This window comes from Tursiops truncatus, chromosome 13 (assembly GCF_011762595.2).
Source record: "Tursiops truncatus isolate mTurTru1 chromosome 13, mTurTru1.mat.Y, whole genome shotgun sequence".
Taxonomy (NCBI): Eukaryota; Metazoa; Chordata; class Mammalia; order Artiodactyla; family Delphinidae; genus Tursiops; species Tursiops truncatus.
The window spans coordinates 84353462-84379045 of record NC_047046.1 but is presented as its reverse complement, the minus strand read 5'-3'; the positions used below and the strand labels follow the sequence as shown (position 1 = coordinate 84379045).

At 39.0% G+C, this 25584-nt stretch overlaps 1 protein-coding gene across 2 annotated transcripts in view; it reads right to left on the bottom strand.

The window, feature by feature from the left end:
- ZNF407 (zinc finger protein 407) overlaps positions 1-25584 on the bottom strand; it is a 421360-nt gene that overhangs the window by 379710 nt on the left and 16066 nt on the right. For both annotated transcript variants that reach the window (XM_019937214.3, XM_019937215.3), the window contains exons 2-3: positions 12338-17072; positions 6936-7050 (exon numbers count right to left, since the gene is read on the bottom strand). In XM_019937214.3, coding sequence (XP_019792773.1) covers positions 6936-7050; positions 12338-17012 — 4790 coding nt within the window. In that variant the 5' untranslated portion in view covers positions 17013-17072. The remainder of the gene's footprint in view (positions 1-6935; positions 7051-12337; positions 17073-25584) is intronic.

The following is a 25584-nucleotide window of genomic DNA, read 5'->3' as shown; positions in this document are numbered from 1 at the left end:
GCACTTAAACTCCAGGAATTTCTCGCAGTGTTCTTAATATGCCATGCTATTCCATACTTCACTACTTTTGCTCTTTTGTTCCCTCTAATAAAAAAGTGTCCTTTTTTGCCTTGTGTATAAATACCTCCTCATCCTTCGAGAACCAACTCAAACCCATCCTCTGAAAGAAGTCTTTCCTGCTGCTCCCAAGCAGAGCTGGGCACCCCTCCTCTGTGGACCACCATCCCCCGCTCTTTCCCCTGTAGTCTGCCTCTGAGTCTGTCTCTCCTACTTGGAGCACGTGACCGCAGGGCCGTTGCACCACCTGGGCCTACTTGAAGAGGAAACTGTCAAGAATCTGCCCAATGGGAAATGAATGAATACCTGAATCAATGGTTGTACTTCCCTCGTATCTACATTTCCAACACCTCCTCTTATTCAGTCTCAGACAAATCAAAGAGCAAAACCCTGTAGAAACTAAAGGACTTTCAGAAACACATGAACAGGAAGAGGGAGGGAGAAAACAGGTTAACAATAAAAATAAAATAAAAAAATCACAGGACAGGCCAAGGAAACCAGAGGAGTAGCTGCCCTTCTGTATTTCACTCCTGGGATCAGGAGGGCTAAAGAATCCTGTGATTCCACAATAGTATTTTAAAGTCACCATGGAACATTTTAAAATAAAAATAAAGCAAAAATTACTTAAGTCACTGAGATAAGACCTTTTCACTAGAAAAGACCTTAGAGACAGAGGCCAGTGTTTTCAACTACAACAGCAACAAATGACAATGTGAATTTTATTTCTATTTTCTTATGAGCTGATCACACTTACTGCCTTGGAATAAATCTATGACCCTACTCTTCCAAGGCAAAAATTCAAGAAAACACTATCACAAAAAAGGAGCACAGGATATGGTGGTGACGAAGATGCCCTCCTCTCCCTGTGAGGAGAGGCGGAAAACAGTTTCTTCTGTTTCTTCCCCGTTATCCTAACCATACCCCCGACTCTCTCCTGGATTTACAAAGCAGTTCACTAAAAAATATCCTACAATCGTATCTGAGAAAAAGTGTATTTTATTTTAATATAATAACCAAGATATCTCCTAGATTTTCAAAATAAAAAGTGATTTGTTTATAAAAAAATATAAAATAACATCCATTCAGTATTTAAATGGTATTTCAAGGACTTCAACATCAGAAGAATAAACTAACAATGTACATTTGGTATTCCTCACTGACAGGAAGAGAGACAGTCAGCATTATGTGGGATTTTTAAATTTTCAAACTAAAGACAAAAATATACCATTAAACAAAAAGCATTAAAATATTATACAGATAAAATATGTAACACATCCTTTATAACAAGAGTATTTTAATGTTAGTTTTGATGTGTTTTATAAAATTGAGAGATGCTGCCCTTTATATTGTTACATGCATAATTTATGACATGATATAAAACAAACTTTTTCTATCTATGTCTTTTTTTCTATGTCTCTTTAACCAAAACAACCAGCCAAACCAAAAACTTATTTTATTTGGATACATCTGTAGATATGATGGCTGTAATTAATTGTTGAGCTAAAAATGCAATCCCATGGTGCTCTTAATGATTTAGGTATACACAGCTTTAATTCTCAGAGCAGACTAAAAATAGTGATTTTAATTTATTCCTGCTGCCTAAAATTACACACAACCATGTATTTTTAAATATTTCCAGCCTATAAAAATTACTAATTTTTGCCACTTGTGTTTATCTGCATTTAGACTTTGATTTGGATAAATTAAGCTCTCAAGTGTTCCTTGCTTTATGAAACTCTGCATGTTGTACACTTCAACACAAATAAATGACTTGTACCATTAGAGGTTTAAATAATGTAATGTATTTCATGCTCAGCCTGAAGCTGGATTCCAATGAAGTTGCTAATGCACGTAATGATTAAGTGTAACTCAAATACTAACTGTGTTGTTGAAAACATGACAGGCAATAATTTGGTCTATTATATTCTGCCATTTAATTGCCTAGTACAGACATTCTCTGACACGTTATGAAGCAATGATTTACAATTATTCAAGCTGCAAAGGTCAGAAAGTGACATTATAATCATCTACATAGAGATCCCTTCTAATGCACAAAAACTAGGTAATGCCACACACACACAAAAAAAGAGTTTTGCTGCATTAGTAACTTTCTATTTAAGGTTTCTTAAACCAACTAAGAATAAACAGTTCATAAGCACATTAATACACAATAGAAAATGTCTAGAATCTTTTCATGAACCCAGAGGTGACAGATTTAGTAAATGCCCTATTCTCTCCTGATTAGGTAAGTACTACTCAACTGTTTATATACAAGATTCAAGACTAGACACAGGGAAAGCGGTCAGAAAATAACATAACCCCTAAATCATGCATACTGGGGTTTTTGTGAATAATGGCATACAAAAGTTAAGTATCATTTCCCGGGTTTACTGAACTCACAGGCTACTTACTAATTTTCTACTTAGTCTTTTTTTGTAGTAACTAGTAATGAAAAACAAAAACCATAACCCAAGAAGATCAATTTTACCCCTCTCACCCTAATGGAAAGACAATAAAATCTTCACTTTTTTAGGCACTTATTTCTATGATACTAACATGTTCATGTAACAACTCAAGTGCAATAAATTATCAACACATAAAGAACAATGAGGAAAAATAATAAAATTATTTAAAACAACACTTTAATATGAGAAAAGTGAAACAGAGAGAGACCAAAAAGAGAGAGAGAAAGAGACTGAATACCAGAATATTAAAATAAAATACAGTGCAAGCAATTTTTTAGAATAATGTAAGTCTGAGCAAAAGCAAAAAACAAAAGTGGCTGGGGGCTGGAAGTTACAGCTATCACATGCTAGAGAAAACAACCTAGAGAGAAAAAAAATAAGTACAAGTTAAAATCAGTAACTAAAACAACAGATATTACAAAAGCAGAGAAATAAAGAAAAGGTACAGTTAAAGGAAGGAAACAGTGGTCTACCATTACTAGCCCATAATTTAACTCCATCACTAAAAATACTTTTACTCTCAGGTTTACCATCTGTACAATGGGATAATGAACATGAGATAAACAATCTCATGAAACTGAGATCAACAAATGAAACGACTGCTAATTAAGCTGTACACTAAAACAGCACTGCTTAAATACTATTTATTACTGAGAGTATTATATATACACTAATGTGTGTGTGTATGTGTGTACACACACGGAGGAAGAGATTACTAAAATAAATGTAAATGAATTTAACAAAACATGGTTTCCACAATGATGTTCTTCAGCCACTGAGATTTTTAAGTTCTTGACTACGAAAAATAGCAAAGGTAAAGATCACGGACTTAGTAAAAATGTGTTTACCTATTTTTAAACATATGTTCCCAACAAAATTATTAACTTCTATATAAGGTGTTTTCTATTATTTTTTATTTTCTCCCCCACTAAGCCCTATGTCCGACCCATAGCACATTTTCATGTTAACTATCCAACAAGTGCTAAATATAAATTCACCTATATTCTATAAAATTCCTCTTGGGGTCATGCTCAGAAGTAAGAAAAACATTAAGAAACTGTAATTCAAAAAGTGCTCCTCCTAAAAGTGAAAGTAAAATGAAAGGCTTTTAAATGAAGTTATCTATAACATGTTCTTAAAACAGGGAGTGCAGAGCAATACATTTCTGAAACCTATACCCTGACATAAAGCATGTAAACCATGGGTAAACAAAACTTAAATCTTGAATTCTGAATCCCAGCTAGCATTAGGAATTAGACATCGAATACAATACATTCAGCCTCTTTGGTCAAATAACTCAAATCCATGATATACTGTGGCTAGATTTGCCGATGAGGGGGACAGAGAGATCTTAAAATTGAGCTTAAAAATTCAAAGAAGATCAGTGTAGGTTCAAACAACTGAAATAAAAGTTTAAAAGGCAGTTTTTATTAAAGGAGTAGCTAATGCACAACCCTTAAATTAAGCCTTAGTAAATAATATATGATACATATTTGATGAGCATCTAAAATCTTAAAGATATGAAAAAGAAGTCATACAATTACAAATAAACTGAAACATTAATACTGATGTCTTTTCAACAAAATGTACTGTTTGTTGTTTTCATCAATTTCACCATAGAATATAAGATTTTTTTCAAGAGGTAACTAAGGAAAAATAGTACAACACTGTGAGTAATAATTTCACTTCAAAAATGTGCCTGCCCCACTGTTTTCATATATTATTACTCTAACAGAACTGTTTGAAAAACCGTTTATTTCTTACAACTCAAACAGTGAAGGGGTTATTAGTAAAATTCTAAAACAGACACTAAGATACTAACTACTGAAGAAAACAAAACATAGTGCAAGACCTTCTGTTTGTGACAAAATTATAGAGTTAATGTTCCTGAAAGATCACTTCACCTTTTAAAGCATGATTTTTTAAAAGGTAAAATTTATAGCAATTGAAGCTAATGAAGAAATGCAGCATAAGCTGCTTATGTTCAGGAACTAATAGGTCCACTGAGCATTTCTAAGATTATTTAGCCATCAATGATAATGAATTGACATTGTCAGTGATGTTAATGTACCAGTGCTCTCTACTGCCACTAATCTGATAGCCAATTCTCTCTTTTTTTTTTTAACGTTTTTTACTTTAATTTTTAACCTACATTCTGCTCTATCCCTTTGAAACACATGGAATACAGAACAACCTATGATACTTTTTCTTTAGCATTAAAGGGTATTTAACTCATTATTGTTCTGTGTCAACTACATAGGTCGATAGGCATTCTGCAGTTTACTGAAATTCTTCAGAACTTTTAGCTTCCCTGTAAAAATATCTACCCTGTACAAGTAACTGTTATGTGACTTTTAAATCAAATTTCACATAAAAAATTAAGAGAACTATTATTTCTTGTTCAAATAAAATTCAGCGACTATTGTAATTTTAAGTGATACAATTTGAGAATCTAGATTGATTTTTCTATGTATACACACACACACGTAGACTTCTCTGACAGCCATATAAAACTCAACATAGCTATACGTACTTATAATTCTTTACTTGGGAATCACTATATAAACCATTAGTGCAACATGCCAGTTGTACATGCTAAGCAATGAGCTAAGCAAGTGTGCACTGCTCAAATCACACAACCAAAGCCAATCAATCAGACATTGTTTTTGACGCTACATATGTCAGAAACTGCTCTCTGAAAGTTTCTTCTTCTCTTTCCAGGTTTTGGTAACGCTAATAAAAAATGAATGGAATTAGGTTTCTAATAACATAGTATGCAAAAATTATTTCCTTATTTTGCAGACACAAAGAAGAAACTGCTTATTGTCATAGCACAAATTTTCATTGGAGTCAGGGCCTTCCTCTATCCTATAACTCACATGGTAAAAACAATAAATGAGGTATCTTTTAAAATTCCGAGACCTGGAGCAATTAAATGAACCATGTGGCACTCGACCCTTGCAGCTAAAATCAGTAGCAACAAAACTCATTCTCCCACTGATGTTCAGGGGGCTTCAGGGCAAAGGTTCATCTTCATTTACTTTAGCTCCAAGTCACTGAACCATCAATTCTGCCAATGAATAAATCACAGGCCATGGTTAATAAAACTGCTTGCAAAGTTATTTGTAAAACTATCTTAAGGGTTAAAAAATGCAACTGCATCCTGGGATGAAATGTACAGTCCATTAAAAAACAGAAACTGTTTTTGACTTAAAAGATATTTACACAGTAGTGCTAACCAGAAGAATCTTCCACTGAAAAAATAAACTTAATATAACATGTACGCGGCTTCCCTGGTGGTGCAGTGGTTGAGAGTCCACCTGCCAGTGCGGGGGACGTGGGTTCATGCCCCGGTCCGGGAGGATCCCGCATGTCGCGGAGCAGCTGGGCCCGTGAGCCATGGCCGCTAAGCCTGCGCGTCCGGAGCCTGTGCTCCGCAACGGGAGAGTTTTTTATATATATATATATATATATATATATATATATATATATATATATATATATATATAAAAAACATGTACACATTGCATAATTTAATTGAATCCGAAGTGTTTTGTGAATTAACCATAAGAACTGCAGGTTCCTCAGGTTTCACATAAAGTGTTTTTATACGATGCACTTATTAGTTAATTTCTCTAGCATAACAGCATTAAAATATACTTTTAATCAGAAGTAAGGTATTAAAATCCAGCTCTGAATGTCCTATGATATACCATAGATGCCGTGGCATTTTAAAACCTTTCAAACATTTCTGCTAAATTAATTAGTGTTGCATTAAGGCGTCTCATTGCTTCCTATTAAATGCAACACATTTGAGTGACAATTAAACATTGTGAATGATTCTTTAGAGGAAAGAGCCATTAACTAAAACAGAAAAAACAAGTTTTGAAATAACGTTACACAAAAACCTACATTATACACTGGTTTTTTAAGCTTCATCCCTGCAATAATCAGTTCTCTGAAATTAAATCTTTTTCTGCTTTTTTCCTTATAGAATGTGTCCAATGTATCCAAAGAGCCATTAATGTGATTAAAATTAAAGCGGTATAGCAAAAGAAAAAAAAACATACATATACAATCCTGAAGCTATATTATGTATTTTTTTATGTCTTTAAATGGAATTTACACTTCTCTCTGGCAATATGAATGAACATCCTATAATTTAGTCAATTTACAGATTACAGGTTCAAATTGACCTTGTAGCCCATAAAATTGCTCATCTTCAGTACAGGATTAGAAGTGGGAGAAGAATGTCATAACTGTGTTTAAGGAATTTACCATAACAATGGAAAGAAGGATACGCATGCATAATTTTAGCCACTCTTACTCCTATCAGTTTTGAATTCTGAAACAATGGATACCCTGCACATGCTTCCTGGTTCACCACAGTAGAGACGGTTTCAATTTACTCACCCACAGACATGACACTTGTATTCCCTCATCCCAAGGTGCCTTTTGACATGGTTTCTGGCATCGCCAAGCTGAGCTGTTGCAAAATGGCATATCTTGCACTTGAATGGTTTTGATCCTAAATAAATTTAACATAAAGTATGATTTGAATTTGAATAATACATTACTGATAAAGTTTTAAAAGAGGCCCAGATCTTAAATCATACTTATAATCTAATTACAAATTTCTGTCCCCCAAATGGAATACCTGCATTCCTTTCTAACTTGAACAGACACGCATTCCACAATTATTCCACCAAGAAGACTTTAATGTTCCAATGAGTATTTCTAACTTTCAATAACATTTCTAAAATTTAAAGTCAAAGGTGATACACCTGAGCAGTACTAAGCAGATGAGATGAGCTTTTTTTCTTACAATTTTTCTTACAATTCACAAAAATAGTTTTAAAAGTCATTTAACATTTTAAATGGAACATTTTTAAAACATAAATGCATACAGAGTAGCTGATGTTTTTTAAAAATATATTTATTATCAAATAAATTTCTCAGTGGCCACATCCCCGTTCCCTCATATTTCTACAGCTTTGAATTTTTTCACATTAATATTTCAGTTTTTTTCTAACATCCCAAATTATTCACAATATTACTCTTTCAATACCATACAATATAAGAATATATAGTGGATAAATTATTTGCTTTTATGATCATTTTAGAGCCAAAAATCTGTGATGATTCAGCAAATCAGAATTACTGACATTATGGCTATTGTTGATTTCAAGAACATTTCAACATAAAAGGCACAGTACCAACAATTTTTTTATTTCATAAAGAAATAAGATTAATCTATACTCAAAAAATGAGGAGACAAAATTATTTCAAGAGTCCACAAACTTACTGTCAATAATAGGTAGATTCTAACTGGAAAATAGTTACTAATTGATAATCAGTACCCATATTAACAAGAAGCAACACTCTTTCAAAGTGTAACACATATATACCATTTTCTAATTCTAACCTTTAAATCCTCAAGGAAATAAAATCATTTAAAAAAACACAGTTTAAAATTGGTACAATGTTTCCAAATTTTTCATAGCATGTTTAGTACCTACTTGGTGAAGTACCTCTTCTAATACAGTTAGACAGAATATGAAATATGTGGACTTTAATAAATATACAAAAAGAGCTCAAATAAAAAAGTTGCAGTAAATCATTTTTGATCAATGGAACTTTGCGCAATGCCCTTGAAAAAAAATCCTCCAAGAATACTGTGCTGAAATTGAAGCGCTCAGTAAAAACTTTGAGTCTTAAATTTCAATTTAATTCCCAAAAGCTGACAAAAAAAGTGAAGCATTTAATTTTAATCTTCTAACAGAAATAAAAAAGTCAACAGTACTAAGCACGGGCAAAGTTGAATATTTCACAGTTCAGAGACAATGAAGCCAGATCTTCTAATACTTCCATTTCTACTGTTACAAGTAGAGGTAAAATATATTTAGCACCTGAATGGTTGTATCTCGTCAGCTTTATATGTTTAAATGTCAAAAGCAGGTTGAGACTGCGGCTTACAGCAATCACATTCTATCAGTCACATTAGAAACTACAGTTTATTTAAATGATTCTGATAAAACTAAGCCTATCACTACTTTGAAACATTTCATCTTGACACAGCATTCTATAAAGGGACTTGTAAAAGAAAACAGTGAGAAGAACCAATTCACCTGTACTTTAAATTAAACTGCACTAAAGGTAATTAGGAAATTATTAATCAACAATAACATCAGGACTCTAAACGAAGAAGATAAAGCTCTCTCAACACGTGTATTATTACAATTTTGGTGAAAGGAGCCAAGATACCTCGTGACTCAGCCCTTGTGTGCTCGCTCTGCACTACAGGGTGTGAGTTCCTCTGTGTGGCAGCACACGGGCCACGGGGGCCGGACACAGACCTTCAGCGCTTTCAGTGGACTGTCCGTGGCTCCCTGGTGGAAACCGCAGTTCCTTCGGGTTTCAGCCATCACTGCTGGTGTGCTGACAACACATCCACGAGTCACTGTTGACTGTTTCCATGTAGAAATCACGGAGGCCCTGACTACTTTTTGTATCTTACATGCAGAGATGTGTTAACATCTCCTTCCTGGCCATAAAAATTCTAATACTACGGGACTAGGGGTAACAGTTTTCTGTATAAGAAAACAAGAAATGTCCCATTTTTTTTCCTGACAGCGTTTCCATTTTTAAGCCTGCTAGGCCCATTCCAAAATGAATCCAGGCATAGTATTTTTAAGGCAAAATTTGTAAGACCACATATTTCTAAATTTGTCTTTCAGGCATATTGAGATTATTACAAACTGTCAATATTATTTTAAATAGTCCCACTCCATGAGACAGCATTACCCTCAGTAGTTTTTGTTTTGTTTTAATTTGGCCTGTGAGGTTTTCTGAAAGGGAAAAATGAAAGAGGGTCTCTAGCTTTCTGGCACCTCACAATGTTACCTAAATAATTCCAAAGACTTTAAAAACAAAGCCTCCCCCTCAGACCTGCACTGGCCTTCCTCAACTTCATTCACTGCCAACTGCTATGTATACATGGACGTGACACTGACACTTAAAAAATCATAAGAAGACTTTAGGTCTTAAAGAATCAAGTAATATGGATACAACCCATTATCTAATTAATGCTTCTCCACTCCACAATCCTCCCTACACTGAACACTTCACTGGTTCCTCTGCTCAGCTGTTTACTCCTTCATTCAACAAACAGCACTGAAAGCCAGCACCACATGGGGGTGAAGCAGTGAGCAAAGCAGAGGCCCTGCCCTCACTGCACTTAAACTCAACGCACTAACTCCCCCTAACCGCCTCTTCCCAAGCTGTTCTGGCTTCTAAACCGTCACTTATTAAGGTACAAACACCACCAGCCCTAATGTTCTCCCACGTGTGGACATTTCCAAATAGCGCCAGAGACCAGCACGCTCTGAACAGGAAGTTAAGGGCTTCAGACAGTCTTCCGACTTAATGACCTCTGGTATAGGAAATTAAAGCTCTAACTACCAGAACAATGCCGGAGAGAAAATGAACAGCTTTTCCTGTATTACTAACGCAAAGGGAAAGGAGACGCTGCACTTTCTGGTCATGTGGATGGCTTCATACCAGCGAGCACTCAGGAAAACTCTGGGAGGCTTTTTTCCCACAATCCTTGATAACCAAAACTCATTTGTTTCTTCAAGTGCTGCTTTTATCGTGTTAAGGATGGGAAGAAAAGGTTACATAAAACATATAGTAAATCACAAAATATGAAAACAGGGATTGGAAGAATAAGCCCTTTTCCAGTTAACCATTAATAACAGTCCCTGAATTACTATTTCATGGACATAAGCAAAGTATCAGAGAAGCAATTCTTTTTAAGATGCCCCCAGGGAAAAAAACAAAAGAAAACAACAACAACAACAAAAAAGCCTTGGATTAAAACCTGGAGAGCAACCTCCCCGCAAAAAATGACTTGCAAAATTGAAATGTCGGCTGGCACTGGGGACTCAGGAAGAGAGCTCTTTGCGGTGCCTCAGAACACCATAAAAATGTACTTGCTGATAAGCCAACAGGAGATGTTAAAAAGTATGCTAACTTTTACTAAATGTTACAATCAATGATGTAACTTATATAAGTAGGGTTACTCTGTCACATATTGATAGTTACCTCACTTTCACATCCACATTAACTTGATTTTAAATGCAATTAATACATATAGTCAAGGAAGACTAATGGACTACATTCTGCACTTAACCTGGTGGACATTTTCAAATGGCACAAGTGACCAGTGCAAACCTATTTTGCATTGTAAACGACTAAATAAATCTTAATGGATTAAGAATGATCAGCTATCAACACACAAGGGAAATTAAGTGCTGAAATGCCTACATTGATTATTTTAAATTATTAGCCTTACTCTGTTCTTGAATTTGTATGCTTTTAGTGAGCTTTAACACATTTACAAGACTTATTGACTATAATTACAAGAGAATTCAAGTAATGGACACATCAATTATAAGCAACATGTCTTGACCAGACAGTTGCATAAAGAATTCTAAAAAGAGCTCCATTAGCATCTTCCTCTTAGTTTTATTCAGTTTTATCTGCCTTAAGAGGGCATGTTAAGAAAGAACCTATTTTCTGCACACATGAACGAGCCTGATTTCTAAAACCTATCATTTCAGAAAGTGAGCGGCAACGTGGTACCGACAGAGGTATTAATAAGGCCAACAAATAAGTATTTGACCTTACTCTCCAGGGGTGGTTCTACTACATGGGAAGAGCTGGGATCAAGAGTACAATGTTTATATTTACCTAGATTAACCTTATGCAGGTTGCCCTGTTACTTTCTTCAGAGAAAAACTTTTATCTATCTTTAATCACCCTAAACTATTAATAATGTTTCATACCCTTTTGTCTTCCTCCTTGTAACCGTGCACTAAGTTTCAAAAACTGCATGAATTTAAAGTATATCTTTAATAATAAGCCATTATTTAAAAGTACAGTAAAATAAACCTTACAGTTTTAATGAAAATATGTTCATTGAAATGTGAATTTATTATTCAAATCCACTCATAAATTCAACCATGGAGACAGAACTTGTCTAAGCAGAGCACAATGATTTAGAAAAGCTGTCCATTTAAAACAAAGAATGTATGGCAGGTTTATAGAAACAGTGCAGCGAATTTTAACATAAATTTAGAATAGTGGCTTATGTATTTTCCACAAAAAGTTTTTTAAAAAAATTTCTACCTAAAATTGAACATTAAAATGGAACACTACATGTGACAGCACAGAAATTAAATCAAGTGCTACCTCCATGCAAACCAAATCCCCAGGACATATTAACTTTGAAAAGTGTTCACTAATTTTGATCCTTGAAAGCAGAATCTTGTTGCCTGGGAGTTACACTTTGGGATATAAACTATCTGGCAATGAATACATTTAAATCCCTAAAACTGTAAGAAAATTTTCATATTCCACTCTTCAAAAGCCACTTAATATGTCCTCTGAAACCCAAAGTGCCACTTAATAGACACCCTGGAAAACCAAACAACTAGAGCTTAGAGACAACTGAAAAGCTGTGAGAGACAGGAATTTAACAAACGCATCAGAGGGACTAGGCTTCTTGATAAAAGAGATCTGCCAAACATCGTGCCTTTGGAATCACTAAGGCTCAATTAATTACCTTGAGAAATGTTAAGTGTCAACAAAGACTATGGCAGCGTCCAGAGCCACGGGGCAGTGGGAGGTGAACTGGGTGGAGGCCGACTGGCAAATGCAGTTAAGGACTCCACATTTGGATGGGAACAAATGTCCGAACTCTATCACTCCTCTGCACCTGGTGGGTAAAGAGAGACTTGCTGCGCTTTACATACCTGTGTGAGTGCGAATGTGTGCTAGGAACGCCATCGAATTGCTGCTGCGACACATCTTCCCACAATACTTGCAAACGTTCCCCTGATTTTCCTCTCTCTCGCGGTTGATTTGCTCAGTGTCTTCCACTATGTACTTATTCACCTCTCGGAGCAGTTCCTCATGCTGCCCTTTAATATGCAGAAATAAATTCTGTTCAGAATCAAAGGGCTCTGTACACTTGACACATTTAAAGGTGGCCCCTCCCTCGGGAAGCTCCTCGACGCTGGCCTGTTCATTTCTCATGTGACCAGCACTGGCCAAATGCTGATGGAGGTTGCTCTCCGTGTAGAACGACTTTCCACACAGCAGACAGTGGAAGTGTTTCTCTTTTGTAGGATGCTTCATGGCTATGTGAACATTCAGTCCACTCAAACCATCTGCTAAGAAGCCACAGTCATCACAACGAATTCGTGTGGATTCGGCAAAGGAACCGCCGTCGGATTTCTTCTTTTTCACACCTTGAGCACAGTCCTTTAAGGGCAACTCACTCATTCTCACTCCTGCTGCTATAAGCCCCTCTTCAGACTGGTCTAACAGGTCCCCATCTTCAGGGTTCTTTATCCTTATGATGGAAGAATCAAACCGGCCAAAACTGTACACGGCTTGTCCTTTATCATCAATACTGATTATAGTTTCATAAACATCAGTATTTTCAACGGTGCTATCAGAAGCTGGACCATCCTCTTCCAAAATTATTTTACTTTCATGTTGGGAATTCATCAGAATCTCCTTATTCTCTAGAACGGGATCTTCTGGCACATCTTTCAAATCCCCTGAACTCTGCACACTTCCAACTTTGTTCTGACCACTGCCACCCAGGTTGAGCTCTTCTCCAGTTGCTCTCAGCATGGTGCTCTCAGCCGAATGCTCTCCTTCTAGAGCTCCGGGGCACACACGTTTGCCAAGGACTTTATCTGCCTTGTCCCCTACGTTTCCGCCATCACTCTTGCAATGTGTGTCTGGATCACTGACGTCATTCAACATACTGTGGTTTTCCTTTGCTGTCTCATAATTCAAAGCTGAGCTTCCTGAATTTTCATTCTGAAAGTTGCCTGGGGAGCCATAATTAGAGGAAATATTAAGGGACACCATCTCCTCCGGTTTTGTAACTTTATCCTTGGCAAGGGGCGGCTGGAAAGCTTCACAAAAGGAATGATCTTCGCTGAGATTAGATTCTTCCTCAGTCTCAATTTCTACAGAGCCAGGAGCGCAGAGTACTTTGGACATATCTAAATTAGTATTCTCATCCAAAATAGAACAATCAGCAGCATTTCTAGCTCTGAGAGTTTCAGAGGGTTGGTCTGAAATTATCTGAAATTCTTCAGACCTTTGCTGATGCTGCCCTTCAGGAATAATGATGGTTTTGGACATTTCTGCAGAACTGGCTTCTACGTTAGAAGAGTTCAGGTAAGACTGCCTTTTCATCTTATGTTTTTCTGTTGCTGCGTGCCTGGTCATCTCCCGCCGAGTCACAGCATAGTAATCACACGCCATGCAATAAAACGCAAACTCTCTTGTATGTTTCCGTTTTATGTGCAGTTCTAGAGAAGGAGAAGAGTAAGCGTTAAACTCACAGCGCGCACATTTGTTATCTCCTGTACCTGTGTCATCTCCCTGGGAGCAGGCATTGCCCTGATGGATAAGGTCCTCTGGTTCTAGAGACGTTTGTTCCTTTCTCTCAAGAATGTGACCGTTAGTTTCCCCATCTGTAGAATGAAATACATTCTCAACGTCAACTTCAACTGGATTCCCTTGCTCTAGTACTGGCTTTTCCGAAACAGAGGTGTCTGCTTCAGCTGACTCGTTGGCAGGTACATCCGAAACTGCTGAAGTGGTGTTCTTCCTACAGGCTTCAGGGTTCCCCCCTTCCGGGCCAACAATGATGTCTGAACTTGGTTTTCCACTCGCTTCTATTTCTACACGTCCTTTATGTTTCTTGGTGGCACAATGACGTTCCATGTCTCCCTTAGTTACAGTATAATACTTACACACTTTGCATAAATAACTGTACTGGTGACTGTGTTTTCGTCTAATGTGCACGGTCAAGTTTGTAATACTCGAGGCCAAAAGACCACAGTGTGAACACGTCCGTGAGATGTTACCTTTAGGTCTCCCTCTCTTTGGGGCAGTGGTCAAAGTTAATTCAGCCTCTTTGGTGATTACACCAGATTGTGACAGTTCCTGGGGAAGGAGGATGCTCTTGTCGAGACAGGTGTGCTCCTGGAATTGCACACCTTCCACATGGCCTTCTATCCTTCCATTCCCAGAAATGGTAAACTCTTCTTTTTTGTCATTTGCACCTATGCAGACCCTTTCAATACATTCTTCAAAGCTTAAGCCAATATTATTTTTCTTAGCATTTTCAAGATGTTTGCTTCTCTTAATGTGTTTCTCCATTCCTTCTTTGCTCAATGAGTAAAGATTGCATGCCTTACACAGAAAGTGATAGTCTTGACCATGGCGGAGCTTTATGTGTCTTGTGAGAACAGTGGAAGATCTTGTTTTATAAAAACACTTCTTACACTGAAACTGAGGCTTATTCGCATGTCTTACTTCATTTCCATGGCTTACCCTGGACTGAACTGGCTCTTCCTGAGCTGCTTTTCCTGACTCACTCACAGAATCTTTTGTATTTTCTGATTCTAAAGTACTTAAAGGTAAAGTCTGTAAAACCAAATCATTGTTAAATGATTGAGAAGTCTTTGGCTGACCCAACAAGTGAATGTGCTTCTCAGTTGTCTTGTGTTCCTCCATGTCTTTCTCAGACGAGAAGCACAGATCACAAGGCGTGCAAAGGAAACCCCTACTGTGCTTTTCCTTCATGTGGTCTCTCAGGTACATTTCATTCAAGGAAGTAAAGGAACAACACTGACAACTGAGGCCGGGGGCGGTCTGCTGATGCTGGTTATTGTGCGAGTGTGCATCCAAGTCCCTCCTGGACGCACTGGAAAAGCCACATGTCTGGCAGTGAGACTGCATCTCTCCTGCGTGGCTCCTCTTCACATGGATTTCCAACTCTGTCCTGTTTGTGGCTGTGTGTCCACAGTCTGTACACGTACACAACACCTGGTCATCAGAAGGCAGCCTCACCGTCACCGAGTCAAAGGAGCATGGGAGATGGGAGCTTCTCCTGTCTTGCTTCAGGTCCTGGGTCTCTGCGGATGTGACGCACAGACCCTGGACGCTGCCACTGGTTTCTGCATGCTGGGGTGTTGACTCAGCATCACTTGTTTTCATCTGTGTTCTAAAGTGTTTCAAGCACAGCCTCTGAGTTTCAGTAGTGCCTCTTTTGTTAACTCCTAAAAGAGTGAACCTTTTCTTCGCCTGGCCCCTTAGGGCGAAAGCGCCGCTGCGTCGTCGGAAGCTGCTGCCCAGCATGAGGACGTTCCGCTCAGGTCTGGGTCTTGAGGACGTACTGACACCGTGGGCTGCCTGGAGGGTGTTTCTGGTAGATTCCAATTTCTCTAGGAGACCCTCTGAGGTGACTAAGGCTCCTAACTTTTTACTCTGGTTTTCAGGATTCCGAGGTATATCGAGGGAGGTTACATTTTCTTCAACAATCTCTACTTTTTCTGGTGAAGTACTCCTGGATGGCATCATTTCAACCAGCAACTCACTGCCATTTCCACTTTGTTTAGAAATGCTTCCTCTGAAATCTTTAAATTTGCTTCCAACGTTTTGTAATCCTTTTGAACCGCCATTCTTTGCTATTGGCTTAGACGCTCTTGGCTTTGTGCGAACACTTTTTGTTCCCATGGGACATGGCTTCTTAGGAAAAGGCTGTTTGGTTAAGATCTGTACAAACCCTCCACGAGCAGCAAGGTTCTGACGCCGGAGATGTGTTTTGCCGAGATAGTGTGCGTTCAACAGGTTCTCCTCCACACACTGAAAGCCACAGAGGTCACAAGAAAAGACCCTCTGCGGCCCGTGCGCCTGCCTGACGTGCACATGTAAGGCCGTGCTGCTCTCTGCTTTGTGGCCACAGGGGCCGCAGGCGTGGTCCTCAGGCTGCTGCATGTGACACTCGGCATGCTTCTCCAAATCGGAGCAGGAAACAAACGAGTGACCACATGCGCCGCACTGCAGAACTGCATCCACACTTCCAAGGGTACTGCTCGCAGGCATCTCGTTCTGGGGGAAGGGAAGCTCTCTTCCTGGATCAAGGAAAACCATTTCCTGAGCGGGCTTCTTCTCAGCATCTGTTTCCAGAGAAGCAGCGTCTGTGGGGCTAACACTGCAGGGGGCGGCAAAGGCACCAGGAAGACACACGCCTCCATCAGCGTCACTAAGGAGGGCCCCCACCCCTGTCCCCGCCAACGGGACACCCGCTTCCGGGCCTGAGCCCTCAGGCCTCTCTGACCCAGGGATGCCCAGCTCTCCTGACTGGAGGGGCTCTGCCTCAGCTAATTTCATTCTCTTGGAAGCGTGTTCATTTCCATCATTCCCCACGACAGCGCTGTCAAAGTCCGATGACTCTAAAAAGCCTCTTTTGCTTGTGGAATTTTCAGAGGAATCTGCTATCACCTCAGATACAGGCCCACAATCTACATCATGGGGTGAACTATTTCTCAAGTCTTTTGCTTCTTTGTTTACACTGTCATCCTCATCATTCTCTGGTTTCTTCTCAGTATCCATTACTAATAAAGTGCTGATGATGCTTCTTGTGTCAGGGGTGGCTCACTGGGCACACATAACCTGGGAAGAAAATAAAAACGGTATAAAACCTTTGAACATAAAGAAAAGACACACAAGTTAGTCGAAAAGTCGACATAAAGTGACACACTAGACGAAAAATATCATAAAATTAGCCTCGAGGTCTCCTTTACATTGAGATGGATTTGATCGCGTGTGCAAAGTCCTTTACGAAATGCATGAAATCAGATTTGGGGCATACCACATCATCATACTGCTGACTCAGGAAGCAATGCTACATTACTTTGATAGAAAACGTAATTTTCAACCAGCTTACAAAAAAACTCCCATGTTTTAATTCTTTTTACTGGTACATTTCAATTTACTACTTAAAAAAAAAAAAAACAGAGAAGCCCTCTTTTCAAAGTACATTTCCGTGAACTCCCATTCTGTAGAACAGATTAAACAAAAACTGCTGTGATACAAGTCAGGGAGCCAGCCCTCCCCCTCTTTAGCTTCCCAACAGAAGCCCAAGTCCCAGTGTAAGGAAAACATAATTTTGAAACAACTGCTTCATCCTCTTCCCCTAGAGCAAAGAGTCTGACTATCATCCTTCTAAGTACATTCTAATTAACAACATGCATGTGCTCATCATACATCATCGTTCATGTTCAAGCACTGTTGCCAATGAACAGCCACTCCTGTTCCAGGTGTCAATCACCAATGTCTTCATCTAACAGTCATTTTGTGTTGTCTGAAGGTTAACAGGTTAAGGGGAAATGTCACTGATAGAGTAGAATTAATAACGTAAATTTTAGTGGGGGGAGGAAGAATTTTATTGAATAAAATGCTTTAAAATCAATAACATTGATTTTATTTTTCATTATGCTATTTAATTCAATTAAAACATATCATTTTCCATTTACTTTACACCATGAATGGAATTCTCAGCCAAATGCCATTTGATTTGATGTTAATTAAAAGTATTACTCATCAAGTATTATGGCCTCAAAGCTAATGGTAACTATTTTTAACTATTTTAACCATTTTTTTTTGTTTTTCTGTCACGATGACAAACCAAATGAAGGCTGTTGTTCTGACTCTGCTAAAAGTAGGGACTAGAAATTATATATAAGATAATGACACCAAAAGCATGAGTAACAATTGAAAAAATTAATAAATTGGTCTTTATCAAAATTAAAAGCTTCAGGGCTTCCCTGGTGGCGCGGTGGTTGGGAATCTGCCTGCTGATGCAGGGCACGTGGGTTCGTGCCCCGGTCCGGGAGGATCGCACATGCCGCGGAGTGGCTGGGCCTGTGAGCCACGGCCGCTGGGCCTGCACATCCGGAGCCTGTGCTCCACGGCGGGAGAGGCCACAGCAGAGTGGGAGGCCCGTGTACCGCAAAAAAAAAAAAAAAATTAAAAGCTTCAAATGACATTATCTTCAAAGACCACCAAAAAGAAGTGAAAAGACAAGCCACAGGATGGGAAAAATGTTCTGCAAATCAATATCTGATACAGGACTTCATCTAGAATATATAAAAAAGAAATCTTGTAACTCAGTGATTTTTTTAAAATCCAATTTTAAAAGGAGCTGAGGGGCTTCCCTGGTGGTGCAGTGGTTAAGAATCCGCCTGCCAATGCAGGCGACACAGGTTCGAGCCCTGGTCCGGGAAGATCCCACATGCCGCAGAGTAACTAAGCCCGTGCACCACAACTACTGAGCCTGCACTCTAGAGCCCGTGAGCCACAACTATTGAAGCTCTCGTGCCTAGAGCCTGTGCTCCGCAACAAGAGAAGCCACCACAGTGAGAAGCCCACGCACCGCAAAGAAGAGGAGCCCCTGTTCGCTGCAACTAGAGAAAGCCCGTGCGCAGCTATGAAGACCCAACACAGCCACAAAGACCCAACGCAGCCAAAAGTTAATTAAAAAAATGTTTAAAGGAAAGGAGCTGAATATACATTTCCCCAAAGAAGATATGCAAATGGCCAAAAAGCACATGAAAACATACTCTACATGAGCAGTCATCAGAGAAATGCAAATCAAAACTATAATGCAACACCCACTACGATGGCTAGAATCAAAAAGTCAGATAAGGGACTTCCCTGGTGGTCCAGTGGGTAAGACTCCACACTCCCAGTGCAGGGGGCCCAGGTTCGACCCCTGGTCAGGGAACTAGATCCCACATGCATGCCACAGCTAAGAGTCTGCATGCCGCAACTAAAACCCGGGGCAGCCAAAAATGAATAATAAATTAAAAAGAAAAATTTTAAAACGTCAGGTAATAACAAGTGTTGGTGAGGATGTGGAGAAATCAGAACACTCATACAATGCTAGTGGAGATGTAAAATGATGATGCCACTTTGGAAAAGAGTCTGGCAGCTCCTCAAAAGATTAAACACAGTGTATCCTATGGCCCAGCAATTCCACTCCTAGGTATATGCCCAACAGAAATAAAAACATACGTCCACACAAAAACTTGGACACAAATTTTTACAGCTGTATTATCCACAATAGCCAGGAGGTAGAAAGAACCCAAATGTTCAGCAACAGAATAATGGGTAAACAAAATGAGGTACAACAGAATGTTAATCGGCCACAAAAAGAATGAAGTATTAATACAAACCACGATATGGATGAACTTTGGAAACATTACGCTAAGTGAAGGAAGCCAGTTGCAAAAGACCACATACTATATGATTCCTTTTATAAGAAATACCCAGAATAGGCAAATCTATAGAGACAGAAAGTAGAATAGTGGTTCCTTAGGGCTGGGCGGGAGCACAGGACAGGAGATGGGAGACAGTGGGGTAGCGGTGGTGGATAATATCTGAAAGGTGATGAAGACATTCTAAAATTTACTGTGGTGATGGTTGCACATGTCTGTGAGTATATTTAAATCCATTAAATCATAGTATGAATGGGTGAATTGTATGGTATGTGAATATCCCAATAAAGTTGCTTAAAAATGTATAAATTATCATATGTAATTTACATACAAAAATATCTTGTATTTATTACAATATAATATAGTAACATATTGTATCACTCTTATAAAAGAGTGAAAAAGATAAATGTATAAGTTTTATTACACTTACAAGATGTACAACATCAGATCACCATTTCTTCAGAATGTGTTCCAGAAAAGATAAATTATATAAAAGGTCAATAGGTGTTTTGAGGGGAAAAAATATTCCTGGTCAAATAAGTGTAGAAAACTCTGGTTTAAACAAGTGTCTTTATCACAGAATTTGTCAGTACATAAGTTTTTCCCAAACTAATTTCATTACAGAGCCCTTTGTTTATAAAGAATCAAGAGGCCAGAGTTCCAAAGGACCTTTTAGAAAATGCTGTTTTAGATAAAGCATTGGGTTTGCTATTCAACATTTGTAATGCAACAGTAAAAGGAGGAAAGAAAGTAAGAAAGAATGAATCATGTGTCTGTTCCAAAATCTTCACTTAGGGCCTACTGTATGCCAAGTTATTTTTGGTTGTACTAGATACTGGAATTAAAGCAAAGAAAAAACAAAATCTCTGCCTTGCATTTTAAGGGGTGAGACTTTTTTTTTTCAACAGATATATTGTCCAGTCCAGGACATCGACTTCTGGTCAAGAGTCACAGGGACTGGACTTACTCTCATGCATGAAACAAATAAAAAAGAAAAAAACAGAATCTATGAAACAACAGCACAAGACACTGAAGATCGGGCACCAAAAGATAGTGCTCCTGAGAGATGAGAAACAAACCAGGTGAGCGCCAGCTTACTGCCTGAAGAATGGACGCAGGCCACAGACAGAGCCCAGGGACCTCCCAGCAGAGAGGAGGGCAGCTAGAGCTTGTGGGGCAGAGTAAAGGAGAGGAGAGATGGCAGAAAGAGAAGCCCAGAGAGCTGCTGAGGGTCCCTCAGGACTGTCCCTCTCAAGACAGAGGACACTGCCTTCTCCCCCCAGAACTCTCTCAAGCCCTTCACGCTCAGTCCCTGTAACCCACTCCCCTCCCCGCTCCCGCACCCGGAGGCAACCGCCGCTCAGAATTCTTCCACAATAGATTAGTCTTGCCTGTTCCAGAAGTTCATACAAATGACATCAGGCAATATATACACTTCTGGCGGGAAGGAGGGTCTGGCTTCTCCCGCTCAGCACAATGTCTGTGTTGCATGGGTCAGCAATGTGCTCCACTTCGGTGCTGAGCACTATTCCACCACACAGATTTACAATCCTGTTGACGGACACTGAGCTACTTCCTTTTTGGGCTGTTATGATAAAACTGCTATAAATATTCTTGCACAAGTCTTTCATGAACATAGATTTTCATTTCTTTTATGTAAACACCTAGGGGTGGCCTTGCTGGGCTAGAGGGCAGATGTGTGTGCTTAACTGTACGAGAAATTGCCTGACTGATGTTCAAAGTGGCTGTATTTATACGGCCACCAGCAGTGTCAAGAATTGTGACTGATCCACTTCCTCACCAACATTTGACACTGTCAGCCTTTTCAATTTTAGTCTTTATAGTGAGTGTGTGTGAAGTTACTCTGCATTTCCCCGGTAACTAGCAATGGTGCTGAATGATGCTACATGCTTTGCAAAGTCCTTGTTAGCCTTTGGCCCGTTTCTTACATCACTTGTCTGTTTTATTATTGAGCCTATGTGTTCTGGATATAAATCCTTTGTCAGATACATGTTTTACAAATATTTTCTCCCTTTCCATTTTATAAATGTTGTCTTTTGATAAGCAGAAGTTTTAAATTTTGATGAAATCAATTTTTTCCTTGTTCTGGTTATTTACGTGTCTAGCTTGCTTTCTGTCTCCCAAGCTAGAATGTAAGGGTCTGGTTTATTTTATCCACTCACATGTCCCAAGAGCCTACATCAATTCCAAGCACACAACAGGTACTAGAATGAACAAATATCTCACTGTGAAATAAGGAATGTCTCCTATCTAAGTATTTATAGATGAAATGAAAAGTGTCTGAGATACACTTTAAAATGGTCCAGGAAAGGAGCCTAGCGAAGGCTAGGTACCGACAGTGCTGAAAGCTGAGTGACAGTTACATGGGGATTCAGTATGCCATTCTATCAATTTTCTATGTGTTTGCATACATATATGTTTGAAAACGTCCATAACAGGAGTTATTTTAAAAAACTTTTTAACGCTTAATCTAAAACGGTGAGAATTTCTTTCAATAACGAGTCCTTTCATCTCCTCCTCTTCCGACACCGCTGTGGCCCGCGGCTACACCACCTTCACTACGGACACTAGCAGGTGCACATGCACAGAACACACAAACACCAACCCACGGAAGACCCACACACGTACAACTATTCAGAGTCAATGCTATATAGACGGCACATGACTCATATATTTTTGGAGACAAAAGAATGACTATATTAATATGCAGAAGCAAAATAATGAGGCTCTTCATTATCTCCTATATAATGGCTCCAAAAATTCTAAAACAAAAGGAGAAAATGTTTCTACATCTGTTATTTCCCAATTGACTTTTGAAATTAATGAAATAACTCAACATCTCATTATACCAAGAAAGAACAACAAACATTCAACAAATACATATATTGAGTTGCCTAGAAAATGAAAGAACTATAATGATACAAACACATCCTTTGCCCTCAGCAGGCTCATACTCTATTAGGAGCCATGTGACATGTATGGAAAGGAACTCTAATACAAGGCCACATATGGTCACGTGTGTGATATAAACTAAGAACTACAGCAATATAAATGAGCAAGGGACCATACTGCCAAGTAGACTATTTGGCTGAAAGAGCAGAAATATCATTTGAGCTAAACCCCAGGACACTAAAACTGTTTTTTTCTTTTGTTGAGGGGGCAGGTAGGAACAGTTAAACATTTCAAGCAGAAAAAAGGGATTAGCAAAGCCGCAAAGCACATGCAATGAGCATGTGAGACTGTCAGCAGTGCAGACAGCTACAGCCCTGGCTTTCTACTGCAGGGCAACTTAAAACCCAGGCAGATGACCAACACCACATCATAGGAGGCTCCGAATTAAGAACTGGAACTTATTCAGTAGTGTCAGTGGGGAGTCACCAAAACACAGCACTGCTTCAGAAAGACTCATTTTTCAGTATGCAGGACATATCATGGGTAGAGAAAGTCTAGAGGCAGAAAGAGCACATTATAATAATAGTTTAAGTTATAAGGCCTGAACTAGAATGACATCAGTTAAGTGGGAGTGCAAGGTGATTTAGTAAGTATCTTAAAGTGATCTAGAAGGGATTCAACAGAAATGAGGAACCTTTTATATATTTTTTTTCTTTTTCTTTTTTTAAAAAGAAAAACCTTCATCAGAAAGCTTATTAGGTTATTATAGCAGAATTCAAAAATTACCCAACTGGGAAAGTTCAAGGACTCTTTTCTGGAGGCAGATTTAATTCATTCACTCAACATTTATGGAAAGCCTACCATGTACCAGAAAGCACCTTTAATTCTCTGTGAACAAAGCGAAACAACAGGACAGGCATGGGACTCACTGTCAACACTCAAAGTAAGTAAGGCAGAATCCCTGTTCTTTCTGAAAGTCCTGGTACTTGTACCCATTGGAGAAGCTAGTGAGTCTCCTATTTCTTCCCACAGCAAGGTTTCAAAATTCAGAAGACTTAGTAGATTTTTAGACTAAAACAATGAGATATATTATTAAACCAAATCTTCTTAAAGCATACGGTTCCTACACAAATTCATCAATTACCATCCAACACACATCCTCACTGTGTCAAAGATTTTCAAATATGCAATTCCATTTATAGTTTCTACTCTCATCCAAATTCTCAACTAGTAGCTGCTCCTCAACTAAAAATAAATCAATAAATACATTTTATATAGTGATCTTCAACTTTACCTATAAAAAATTATCAGCTCACCAAGAAAATGTCCCAAAAGAAAATCTCTGCTCTAACTGAAACAGTCTCTGCTACAGTTTAAAAACAAAAGAAAATTTTAAAAGTGCAAGAAAGAAATCAAAACATGCATATACTTTTAAAGAACAATAATAAGAACCTGGAAAAATGGTACAGATGAACCGGTTTGCAGGGCAGAAATTGAGACACAAATGTAGAGAACAAACGTATGGACACCAACAGGGGAAAGCGGCAGGGGATGGTGGTGGTGGTAGGATGAACTGGGCAGTTGTGATTGACATGTAGACACTGATGTGTATAAAGCTGATGACTAATAAGGACCTGCTGTATAAAAAAATAAATTAAATTAAATTTTAAAATAAAAAAAAGAACAATAATAAAACAAATCAATAGCAGCATTCTGATGACACCTGGTGGCCATTTCTCACAGGAAGTTTTTTTTCAGCATTTTTAAGAAAGTATTCCAGGAACTAGTAGAGAAACATACCAGCTATTCGACCATTTCATATGCTAACCTTACTGTGGGCAGCACGGATGAAATTTTCCCCTTTCACTCCACCTCTCGCCTTCGTGTCTCTCTTCACCCCGTTCCTCTTTCGTGCTGAGTGTACGTAAGCGAGGCTGAGCTCTGTCTCTCACACACGCAGGGACACGCTCGCCAGGAGTAGGACGAGGCCATCCACACAGGAGACCAGCTCTCCCCACCTGCACCCCAGGCCAGCTCACCCTCATCCCTCCTAGACTGACCCAAATTCCTGATGCAAACGCTGTGAAGTTGGCACGCGTTGGCACCAGGCCAAGAGTAAAATCACAGCAGGGGGCACGTGTGTGGCAGGGCAGGTGTGCACACACAGGCATATTCAGAAACTCCGGATGGCCTTCACCCTTTCCCTTTGGGCCTGGGAGGTCAAGGTAGGGCAGGTAAAACGCCCTACGAGCCTATTATGATGTGCAGTGGCGACAGCTGAGACAAGAATAAAGGGAAATTAGCGGACTACTCAGATGTCTTTCTTAATCTACCATTTCAACTGGGCTTTTGATTGAAAATACGTCTCTTACCATTATACTATCACTAACTTAATACAGTACCACCACATCCCTATGGAGAGGCTGCTAATGAGAAACTCTGAAGCATCAGTTGTCCTTACAAACACCAAGTGCATAACATAAGGGTAAATAAAAGGGTACTTTACTTTATGTAACCCTCCTCTCACCAAACTCTCTCATCAGAAGCATCAATGCCTAACAGAGACCACAAAACAAAGCATCTGACCCTACCCCAAAAAAAAAAAAAAAAAAAACACTTTTCTATGAAAATGCTCACAAGTTGAATAATTTCTTCCATGACAAAAGAGTATAATGTAACACCCTAAAAACCATTTACTAGATAACACTGGAGGCAATCTACCACAAATGGATGTGTAACATAGTTGTGGTTCATCTGCAATGGGACTGGCACGTGAATCCTGGGTCCACTAAAGCCCACCTCCTCACTGTCCCAAGAACTGGCTGCAATGCTCTCCTCAGCTATGTGTGTGAACCTGTGCTTCTCCCCACCCAGGAAAATGCCTGTGGTGGTTCAAAATGAGTCCACAGAATTCTCTGATGCTCCCGGTAAAGGGTGGGGCTAGCCCTCACCTTGGTGTAGGCTGGCCTGATGGCCTGCCTAGAAGGGACAGA